This window comes from Hydra viridissima, unplaced genomic scaffold (assembly GCF_058129835.1).
Source record: "Hydra viridissima isolate aposymbiotic clone 2 unplaced genomic scaffold, HvirCarnegie_v1 scaffold_5, whole genome shotgun sequence".
In the NCBI taxonomy this organism is placed as follows: Eukaryota; Metazoa; Cnidaria; class Hydrozoa; order Anthoathecata; family Hydridae; genus Hydra; species Hydra viridissima.
This window is the reverse complement of record NW_028324304.1, coordinates 8,749,147-8,761,377: the sequence shown is the minus strand read 5'-3', so window position 1 is coordinate 8,761,377 and position 12,231 is coordinate 8,749,147. Positions and strand designations below refer to the sequence as shown.

Sequence of the window (12,231 nt, the reverse complement as noted above, 5' to 3'; positions counted from 1 at the left end):
TTTGAGGGTGCTGAATTCAAAAATGTAGATAAAATAGAGAAGCTTAAATTTTTTGATAGTTTTTTTTTTTATTTTAAAATGACCAGTCAAGTTTTTTGTTTTGTTACCATGGGTTGCGCTTTCATTCACGCTTTTCAAATGAATTAGGTGATCCTAGGCTATCTTTATAAAAAAGATGGTTTTGGTTTCTTAAAGTATAACAAAGATATGTCATTTTGAAATTTAGACAAAAAATTTCTTTATTTGGCCGCTATTCTCTATTATAGATTTTATAGCGATACTTTTTGTGTGAATAATTTAAGTTCTAGTACAGAAATATGACTGAAAATTGGTACCTGACCATTTTTAAAGACGTTGAATACAAAGATGAAGAGAAATTAACCCAATTCCTAATATTTTGGAACAATTTTTGAATTTTAAAATGGTATAATATTACTTAACCATAAAACGGGGTAATATTTTCACAAACTGCCTGACTCTCGTGGGTTCAATTGTGGTGTGTAAAAACAGTTTATTATGGTTGGTTTTGATATATAAATAAAGTTTTGTGATGTGAATTATAAAGAAAAATATAGTTTTGCAACGCCTTCTGTGATGTATAAATATAGTTTTGGGACGTCAGTTATGTCGTCTAAATATAGTTTTGAAACAACAGTTAACAATAACAAATTTCAATAAAAAAAATTATTTTAATTTTAGATTAAATAATTATTAAATCTTGTTTGGTAATTCAGTTTCTTAGTCATGGCAAACAGCCAACAGTGCTCCATTGGAATCAACCTAGAAAGTGAATGTCATCTCACAACATATACATCGTTGCTGGGTATTGAACCTTTTGAAGATATTCCTGAATATGAAAGAGAAATATTAATGTGGAGGACTGGCTCTCAATAATAAATGTCAAACCAACAACTTGTCTCCATCATAAACATGTTTATTTGAACCGTTATACAACTAAATTAACACGGTGCTGCAATCCATTTAATACGCATAACAAAGTAATAAAAGGTATTTACAGTAATCATAACTTTCAGTTTTGTGAAAATGTTGTGAGTTACAATAATGAAATTATTGGCAGCCAAATTCTATTTTAGCTATATTTAACCTTTTAGCTGACTTCTGAAAGTGCACTATTAAATTCCTTGCAACTTTAAACTTTTTAAAGTTTTATTAAAATTTTTATACATATTAAAAGAGCTCTTCCCTTTTTTTAGGTAGTCTTCGTGAAATCAACTTGGATACAGCAAAGTACCTATGCAGTAAAGGCAAATTCGTAGTTCCAGGTGAAAAACTTTGTCCACAATGCAGACATAAATTAGCATCAAGTGAAGAATCAGAAGAGAACAAGTTGGAGATAAAATTAACTGAAGATAATATGGAAAAAGAAATTATAATGGAATCAACAAGATCATTACTCAACAGTACTTTATGCGAACTTGAAGTGTCTCCTCTAAAAGTTCATTTTCCCAAAACCTCTAACAAGCCTTCAATTGGAAAGAGAAAGATAAAGCAAGTTGAAGAAGCAGTTATTAAGAAGCTTGCAACTGCTCTGGATGTAACTGAATCCGATCTTGTTGCACCAAAAAATGAAGTTCTAAAGGAAAATCAAACCAAAGCTGGCGATCTAGACTTCCTTGTAGAATGCATGAAAGAAAAACTTAAGGTTTCTAACAGAAGGTAGCAACTTCAAATTTTGACATTAACCCCAAAATCTTGGTCTATCAGAAAAGCAGCAAAAGAGTTTTCAGTTTCAAAACACAAAATTCAAAATGCAATGTTTTTACGCGACCAAAAAGGCATCATAGCATACCCTGATGTGGTTGAACGGCATCGAATCAGTAAAGATGTTATAGAACTTGTAAAGCTTTTTTATTGTGACGATGAGTATTCAAGGCAAATGCCAGGTAAAAAAGACTGTGTAAGTGTTGGGGAAAAAAAATACATGTCAAAAAAATTGATTTTGTGTAACTTAAAGGAGCTCTATGTGGCATATAAGACAAAGTACCCAGGCCATAAAATTGGTTTTTCTAAATTTTGCAGTCTTCGGCCTAAATGGTGCATCCTTGCTGGTCCAAAAGGTACACATTCTGTTTTTGTGTGTACAATACACCAAAATGTTAAATTAATGTTGAGTGCTATAGGCCTTGAAACATCTTACCATGAAATCATTGAAAAGATTGTCTGCAGCAGAAAATCTAAAGTTTTGCATGGTTCACCGATGCAATAGTTGTCCTGGCATACAAGCTGCCCAAAATTATTTCTAGCAGTATCTCACACAAAATGATGATCCAAAAGAGCAATATGACAGTGATGAAAATGAACAGTCAGTGGATTTCAAACAGTGGACAACAACAGATAGAACTGAACTATTAACAATAAAACTTCCATTAAATGAATTCATAGAGCTCCTGTGTGAAAAACTTGATAATATTACTTCTCATTCATTTATAGCAAAATCACAATCTAGCTATCTAAAGCATCTCGAAGAAACAATTTGTATTGATGAGGCTATTGTACTGGCAGATTTTGCAGAGAATTACACTTTTGTAGTACAAGACGAGATACAGAGTTACCATTGGAGTAAGAGTCAATGTTCCCTTCATCCAGTTGTCATCTACTACAAGAAAGTGAACTTGGAAATATCTTCTTTTTGTGTAATTTCAGATTATTTGAACCATGATGTTGGATTTATCAATGAAGTTATGCATAAAACCATTAATCATATAAAAACTCATATTTGTCCCACAATTACAAAAATTCATTATTTTTCTGATGGCTGTGCAGGGCAGTATAAGAACTGCAAACATTTTTACAATTTATGTCACCACGCTCAAGATTTTTCTGTTCGTTGCATCTGGAATTTCTTTGCAACAAGCCATGGCAAATCTCCATGCGATGGAATAGGTAGCACTGTTAAAAGGCTTGTTGCAACAGCTAGCTTGCAGAGTCCAACCACAGGTCATATACTGTCTTCTCAAGCAATGTTTGAATACTGTCAAAAGTCAATCAGTGGGATTACGTTTGTGTACTTCACTACTGAAGAAATGGAGCTAGTAAGAAACAAACTTACTCAGAGACTTTTAATAGCAACCACTATTCCTGGGACAAGAAGTTTCCATCAATTTATACCATCTTCTCATTCAATAATAAAAATGAAAAGGGTATCTGATGATGATGATTTTGCTCTTACATTTGACTTCCTCAAAAAACAAAAATATGAAGTTATTAAAATTGACAATGTTATGATGTCACAATACCTATTTTGCAAATACGACGATTTTTACTGGCTTGGTATGGTTTCTGAAGTTGATAAAGAGAATGATGATTTTATAGTAAAGTTTATGCATCCACATTATCCAAGTCGGTCGTACTACTGGCCAAACAGGATGATAATTGCTGGGTGCCAAGAATGAATGTAATTTCTCTTGTTAAAACACCTTCAGCATCTTCTGGGCGTCAGTACCATATCTCAAAAGAAGATGAAACTCTATTTGAACAAGTTTTATCTTTTCAGTGAAAGTTGATTAATATTTTACTTTCATTACTTAAATGATATAAACTTCAATTTTAGTAATATTTGGTTATTCCTTTTCATTTTTATTTTTGAGCTTTTTTCAATAAAGCAGGTTTTTAATATTTTTCAAAAAAGTTTGCATTTTAGTTTCTTATTTTTTAACACAACATTTGAACATGTAACCTGAAATTTTAGCATGCAACCAATATTTTGAAATAATACCTAGTTATCAAAATAATAAAAAAAGAAATCGTTTTTTCAATTTGCTGCATAGTAAATTATATTTTCATGTATACTTTTGAAAATATTGATCATAAATATGCAAGTTATGCCAAGCAATAGAATTTTTTATTTTCTGTCAGAGACTTAAACTTTTCAAAAACATCTTCTTTCACAATGAGAGTAAGGCAACTCCAGAAATAAGTGAAATGCAAATTAAGGTCACAAGAAAAAAAAAGGACTGTTGACATTTTAAAATTCAAAAATTGTTCCAAAATATTAGGAATTGGGTTAATTTCTCTTCATCTTTGTATTCAACGTCTTTAAAAATGGTCAGGTACCAATTTTCAGTCATATTTCTGTACTAGAACTTAAATTATTCACACAAAAAGTATCGCTATAAAATCTATAATAGAGAATAGCGGCCAAATAAAGAAATTTTTTGTCTAAATTTCAAAATGACATATCTTTGTTATACTTTAAGAAACCAAAACCATCTTTTTTATAAAGATAGCCTAGGATCACCTAATTCATTTGAAAAAAAATCGAATCCATGAGACTTGGGCAACTCCGGGAATTAATGAAAGCGCAACCCATGGTAACAAAACAAAAAATTTGACTGGTCATTTTAAAATAAAAAAAAAAACTATCAAAAAATTTAAGCTTCTCTATTTTATCTACATTTTTGAATTCAGCACCCTCAAAAATGGTCAGGCACCAATTTTTAGCCACATTCTTCCACTAGATCTTAAATTATTCAATTAAAAGTACAACTACAAAATCCATAATGGCAGACTTCGTAAAAAAATGAACGTTTTAGGCTGAATTTCAAAATGTCATAACTTTTGAACCGTTTGGATTTGGGAGTTCAAATTTTGCATTTTTTCATGTTTCATTAATAGGTACCACTGGTTAAAATTTGAAAAAAATCCAAGAGGTGACCAAAATGACTGTCCCACTTTTACATGGAATTACCCTTTTTAAACATTTGTATAACGTTGTCGCTACAAATTTCTATTTTCCCTTTATCGCATCTTTACTAAAACAGCTTTGCAAAGGTTGTGTCATTATGCTGTCTAACACATTTGAACATGTTTTCCGCTTTTAAAAAAAAAATTTTTTTAAAAGAGGAAAAAAACATGGAAGCTCTCTTTATAACATGTAAATAATCTACAGACATTTTAATCTATTAGATTAAAATATCTGTAGATTTATCTGATTTATCTGTATATTTCAATCTAGTAAATTAAAATATATCTAGTTAATTAGAAAAAATTCTTGTTAGATATCTAGTTAATAGGCCGGGTGAATAAAAATGAGCAATTGCTTTTACTCAGTAATTGGTCAGCTTTACGTGAATTAAAACTTCAGCAGTTTTCCTCATATTTTTACTCAAGTAAAGGTAAGCAATTTACTCAGTAATTGCTCAATTTTACGTGAATAAAAACTTAAGGAAAGTTGTTGAAGTTTCTATTCACGTAAAGCTGACCAATTACTGAGTAAAAGCAATTGCTCATTTTTATTCACCCGGCCTAATATATATCATTGGCTAGCACGCTGTTAAACTCAGTAACAAAAAAAAAAAAAAAAATGGCGTTCAATAAAATAGTTCACGCAAGCGTTAGAAAATGTCCAAAAAAATTTATTTGGGCGTCAATAGACTACCGAATTAGAAATCAGGACGAAATTCGACTAATTTGGACCTCCATGGACGTCTAATTCTTGCGAATATACGTTATTGAGTAAGAGTGACCATCGATTGCACCCAAATGCCAAGCCTAAAATATTGTTGTATAAATTAGATTCAATTTGTTCGAATCAATCATATATTCAAAGTAATTGAATTTGAAGCTATTGTAATTGAGTAACGTGTGATTGTGGCAGCCATTATTAACAGCATACTTCATCAATATCACATATTCACATCACTCACTGTTTTATAAAGTCTCTCTGTGTGAACTTTGTGATCCCTGGTGGAGGCGGAACTTCTGTCTGAGACAGTTCTCTTCTCTTCTGCTCTCCTTACTCTGCGTAGTCAGAAACTCCCAATTTTTAACATAGTTATGAATTTCTCAAGTTCAGAGTTTAGAAATACGCCCTCCCCCTCTATAATGACTTTAAATTGAGGAATTTTCAGAGTTCAGCCCTTATTGAAGTTTTTGATTTATTCAACTATTTTGTGTTCGTTCACCCATTCACCAATTCTCATAAAGTTTTTATATGCTTGTGTATATGTGTGTGTCTGTTTGTATCTATAAACGTATTTAATATGAATAACAACTGAAATGTTACTTTATGTGGTCTTTTAACGGGCATCCCAAAGGTATTAAGTAAAAGGAACGGGCTTTTACAAGTTTATTAGCTTTTTTATACAAGTGATATTTGTATATGCCCGTAAAACTGTCTGGTCATATACAAGTACTTGTATATTATGTTAGTTGTAAGGGCAAGTAAACAACAAATCAAGTAAATTCCACTTAAAGAGTTCAAACCTTTATAAGATTTATATCTGCTACGTTATTTGACTAATGCATTTCACCAATTTTGCTTTCGAAAATTTAGATAAAAATAAACGGAGAAAGAGTCTATCGGAATCAATTTTTACAAAAAAAAACTCTTAAAACAATCAAAATTCTATTTGCTCGTTTTACAGTTTTAACAAATAAAAACTTAAAATTATTTTGGAGCTCATACAACTACATTTGATTGTAAAATTTGGGGATTAGCCTCATTTGGTTGAACAGTCGGCGAGACAACCTGCACCATAACTTCGTTATGTCTGTTATATAGTTTCCAAGGTGAGTCGTAACCGGCATAAAACAAAGCTCCTTTTTCATATTGCAAACCGACTTTGTCAAGTGCTTTCGTTAGCAGGTTGCGTTGATAAACCAACTTCTTGTCAATACCCATCTGAAAACCCCTAAAAACTCGAACGTAGACACAAATCTTAGGATAACTAATGAGCGTCACCTTGTCACCCGTGGGTTTAGGGACGGTTAAATTTGTGGGTGAGACAAAAAAATGCATTTGGACATCCAGAGAATTGTTTTTGTCTTGTGACATCTCCACTGTTACAAGAACTGGTGCTGTCATTGCTATTTTTACCTTCTGATCATTTTCACCGTTGATATACTTTGCAAGTTTACCAAACATAGGTTTAAATGCTGTAAATAAAAAAACACAGGTCAGAGAAAATTGAGAGAAAATATCAAAAATATCTTGTTAATTATGATGTAGTTGATGTTTGTTACATATTCATATGCTTAACAAAGAAAAAAGATATCCTATCAATGTAAATTTTGTTTAAAAATATCTTAAAGATTGGCTACAATAAAATAGTAAGTGCATACGTGTTGCCTGTTTATGTGGTACTTGCATTGATGTCATTACCCAAGTTGACTCATCGTAACATCTTTCTTCGTAACCATCACCTTTTGAAATTGTAGTGAACTTGGGGCACTTCAAGTTGTTACAGAATTCGGGATATTCTCCATTTCCTTTTTTAACACCGAGTGCGTTTTTTACTGCGGAAGTTATTTTGCCACGAATACCATTTACTTTAGACTGAATGTTGTTCCAAACGTTTATCTCGTGTGGTGAACACAATGCGACGCCCAAAAGAACTATCACACAAGTTTCTAAGCGCATCTTTAATCTAATTAAACAGTAAGGTTGAAGTAAAATCTTTTTAAATCTTTTTTAAAACATTAAGGAACAAATGAATTGTTCTACTTAACACAATCAAAATTGTATAACATAATTTATACTTTGTGATATAAATTTATGAAATTGTTTTAAAATTTCAATTAATTTTCGCCATAAATTTTTTTGAAACTTTTTTAAAACTAATATTACCTTCAATTATCTTTGCAATCTCAAACTAAGTTATAATATCTTTCTAGCTTATTTATGTTTCATACGTTGCGAAACTTAACACCAGAGCAAACAATTCAAATTTCGCAACTTAATTCTCAGAGGGAAATGTTTTTTTTTGTAAAAATTGTTCTCACGTTTGAAATTTCTATCATCAGTTTAACTGTTTATTTATGTCATTTATCAACATTTAGTATCAGGACACGCATTAATCAACTTCGATTCCAGCACTGCTTATAACAGAAGTTGTTTATTCTTATATTTCAACAAAAATATTATTTCACACTTCAATCTTTCACACTTCAATTTTTTAAAAAAATAATCAAACTTATGTGTAAAAAAAAAAAAGATGAAAACGAGGCTCATTGATAAAGATTTAAAATAAAAATTATAAAGCCGGAGCTTGTGCACATCTGAAGTTAAAGCGTTCCAGAGCGCTCTTACAGTATCGGACAAAACATGGTGGACAAACTCAACTTAGAACAAAAGTTGATCAAAAGCTAAAAAGAACTAGTAAAACAATTGTACATATTAATTTTTAAATTCTTTATTATGTTCTTAACAAAATTTAAAACGTTTGAATCATACTAAGAATCACAAAAAAAAATTCCTAACACATTTTTCTCAACAAACAACATTTTTCCATGGACAAAACAAGGTGGATAAATCAAAACGAAGCTTTTTTTATAAGATTTCATTGTCTTTATTCAATTTACCGCATTCTTTTGTTTTCACTTTTATGATAACATCACTCTAAAATAATAAAACAGATTTTGGAACGTCTGGCCAAGTATTTTTTCAATTAAACTAAAAATAGATTTAACTCGTGATATATGGGGTAAATTGCAACTTAAAATAGCTTACGACAAATTAGGAAGTGTTTTACGTGAAAATATTATTAAAGATTTTAAAAGCGGAAAACGTCAAGCTGAAATTTGTAGAAAATATAATATAGCTAAAACGACTGTAAGCAAAACTGTCAAATCATTTTGATCTCGTGACTGCTATAAAACAAACCATCGGGGCGGACGTCCAAGAAAAACATCACAAAGACTAGATCGAATACTTGTTAAAGAGCTTAAAGAAGATCCATTTTTGTCATCCTCAAAATTAACCGAAAAACTTGAACTACAAATCTCAAATCGCACTGTGCGACGAAGAGCTAACGAAGCAAAGTTATTTTTTCGAATGCCTGCCAAGAAACCGCTAACTTCCTTTAAAAATAGAAAGCTAAGAGTTGCGTTTGCCAAAGCACACCAAAATTGGACTGTAGACCAGTGGAAAAACATACTTTTTAGTGATGAATCAAAATATAACCTTTTTGGAAGCGACGGCAAAAAGCGAGTCTGGAGACCAAAGAACACCAGATTCAATACTAAATATACCAAGAAGAGTGTTAAGCATGGAACGTCTGCTATGGTTTGGGGATGTTTCTCAGCACTAGGAACTGGTCCTATTCACAAAATTAATGGAATTGTGGACCGCTTTGTTTACAAAGATATAATGGAAGATGTTATGTTTCCACATGCTGAATGGGAGATGCCCCTAAAATGCATCTCCCATTCAGCATGTGGAAAACATTCAGCATGTTTTCAACAGGACAATGATCCCAAATATACGTCAAAAATTGTAAAACAATGGTTCAAGGACAAGAATATCACCATAATGGAGTGGCCTGCACAAAACCTTGACTTGAATCCCATAGAAAATTTGTGGGAAATAATTGACAATAAGATTGAGCGTGCAAATGTGAAGATTAGTGAGGAATTATTTGAACAAATCGAGAAGGCCTGGCGAAAGATTGATATTAGAATTGTTGACTCATTAATTGCGTCTATGCCCCGAAGAATGAAAGAAGAAATTAAAAGAAAAGGAGGTCATACCAAATATTAAGCTAACTTTTGAAGTTTTTTGAAAAATAATAAGTTAACTTTTTGAATTTTTTTGAATTTTCAGTCGATTTTTTGAATGTCCACCTTGTTTTGTCCAAAGAAAAATGTAGTTTGTTAGGGAAAATGTGTTTTAAAACTTTTTTAGTGATTTTTAGTATGATTCAAAAGTTTTAAGCTTTGTTAACAACATAATAAACTACATAAAAAATAATATGTTCAATTGTTTTACTAGTTTTTTTTAAATTTTTGATCAACTTTTGTTCTAAATTTGAGTTTGTCCACCATGTTTTCTCCGATACTGTATACTACTTATATTAAACATCATCTCCAACGAGTTAAAGCATAGCCCAACCACCCCAACCACTCTAGCATTCAAAATGATTATAATTCAAACAAACATTGAAAATTACACAGCGTCCTTATCTCAAATAAAAATATCGAAAACAAGCTATAAAACTCGGGTGGTCCTTATTTAGACAATTTAGGCATTTTTCTCCTATGATTACAAGCAATAATTATAAATTTAAAAATGGTTGCATGACAAAATTTAATATCCCCCTCCCCCTCCCCTCCCCCTCCCCCTCCCCCTAGATAAAACTATGCATACTGTTAAAACCTTTTTGCATATAAAAAAAAGATGAAGTTGTTTGACACTTTGCATACAAAGAAAATGAGCAAATAAAATATTTCTCTCCATATAGTTGTGTAAGAATGAAAAAAAAAATCTTAATTAAGTAGAAGAGATGCAGCAGGTGTAATTTCAAGCACAACTGTTGATAAAGACGATAAGCATGGGAATTTCGGCCTTCGAAATCGACGAAATTAAACGAAATTCGTGTTTCAATTTCCGATCGAAATTGAGAACGAAATTTCGATTTTTTGGATTGTTTAATTTCGCGAAAAAATTTCGTATAATTTCGGGTCATTGAAAGTAACGAAATTGACACGAAATTAAACATAAGTTTTAATTTCGAAATTCGTGAATTTGTAATGTTTAAAAATTTCGTCTTTCGAAATTCAATATAAATTTCGATACGAAATTGAAACACGAATTTCGTTTAATTTCGTCGATTTCGAAGGCCGAAATTCCCATGCTTAAAAGACGATATAAAGGAGCCTCAAGGCAAAAAAAGAGAATTTTTTTTCTCTTTTCAGAACCTTTCAAAAAGGAGAAATAGAGGTTTAAAAGCAATCAGACAAATAGAGAATACAAATTCAGGATTTTGGAAACGAATACCTTCTAAATGGCTTTTGTAGATTGTAATAGTATCAACTCAAATCCTTTAGACTTTATCCAATTGACATAACGCCGTACTTTTACAAATTAATAAACATAAACAGCTGCTTATAAAACATAAGCTGTTTGTTAAAACAGCTGTTTATTAAACTATAAACAGCTGTTTATTAAACATAAGCAGCTGTTTATAGTCTAATAGAAAAATGCCAGGAATTAAACTTTCAATTAAGGATATGCAAACCTCACAAATCCTTTTTCAACTTTTTGCAGAATGTCCTCAAGAATAAACACTTGGGTCTATACTTTTTCTAACTTACGTCAATTATTTATGGATGGCGTAAAAAACTGAATTGTTTTCTAGCAACGATTAATTATCAATCTCCGACAAAAAAATTAACGAGTAGAACTCAGAGTAACAATAAAATATGATTCAAGATAAATGTTTACGCATCCTATTAACACATGCAAAACAAAATTTCCACTCTTTCATCAACTTATATTCTCACATGCTTCACACCTGATAAAAAAAAACTTAAAAACAAAAAAATGCACACAAAACCTCTTTTTAAAAGCATGAATACAATAATACACTGTATGAGCTGAATTAATAATTATTAAAAAATATTATTTGTCACAAGTACAAAAACAAAATTCAGTCCTTATCAACTAAAACTCTAATTGTCAATATATTATCGGCGCAAATGTCTTTTTTATCAACCTTTTATGTAAAACAACAGTCGAATAAAGTTAAATCGTGGACCTCACATCTGGAATAAAATAAATAAAGGTATTAACAAAAAATTGTAATAAGATTGAATATTTTTCCTTATTCAGGAAAAAAATTCTTGTTAATAAAAGTATATATTATTGATACCAACACTTAGGTAGCGCGGAGCTTGCGGCGCAATTTTTGCTATACCTACCAGATTGAACCTCTTTAAAGGTGCGTAAATTTACATAAATTTTTGCAATTAGGCCGCAACTTAACCTGCTCTAAATTAGTTATTAAGAAATAAATTTTTTTTCTAGATTTTCTTTACAAGATATTGCATTGAAACAAATTGACTGCTCAACCTACCTATTGATTAAGCTGAACAACTGTATGTAAACTGGGAGTTGGTACAATCGGCGGAGCGGGGCGGGGCGGATCAGCGGGGCGGATCATTCAAGTAACACGGCACTTTTAATAGTTAAATTTCTGCAAACGAATTCAACTTGAAAAAACATATTGCTAAATTTTTTTATGATGACTTTTTAGTAAATGACTGTGCCAGTTTTGACAGGTTGCATAAAGCACCTTAAAATAGAGATTATTGCAAATCTTATCGCCAAGAGCAATAATGAAGATAGAACAACTACAATCAACAATCCGGCGCTACTCCACTTTCTCCACACACACCCCCCCCCCACCTCCCTAATTTTATGATTGATTCTGATAGAGAATTTTATGCTGATTAAGAATCGTATAAAAATATGGGTCTCAAAATCAACGGAAA

The 12,231-nt window shown here is 31.3% G+C and overlaps 1 protein-coding gene and 1 pseudogene across 2 annotated transcripts; one reads left to right on the top strand and one right to left on the bottom strand.

The window, feature by feature from the left end:
- The first annotated feature begins 625 nt into the window (after positions 1 to 625).
- LOC149888454 (uncharacterized) lies at positions 626 to 3,620 on the top strand (annotated as a pseudogene). Its single transcript, XR_016452408.1, has 2 exons — positions 626 to 1,008; positions 1,215 to 3,620. The product of XR_016452408.1 is annotated as an uncharacterized LOC149888454 (transcript).
- A 2,730-nt stretch (positions 3,621 to 6,350) lies between these two features.
- Positions 6,351 to 8,034, bottom strand: LOC149888453 (heme-binding protein 2-like). Its single transcript, XM_090088433.1, has 3 exons — positions 7,589 to 8,034; positions 7,084 to 7,388; positions 6,351 to 6,897 (listed from the first exon to the last, which is right to left on the bottom strand). Exons 2-3 carry the CDS (start codon positions 7,379 to 7,381, stop codon positions 6,422 to 6,424), a joined length of 774 nt encoding a protein of 257 aa, XP_089944559.1. The 5' UTR covers positions 7,382 to 7,388; positions 7,589 to 8,034; the 3' UTR covers positions 6,351 to 6,421.
- Between the last annotated feature and the right edge of the window lie 4,197 nt (positions 8,035 to 12,231).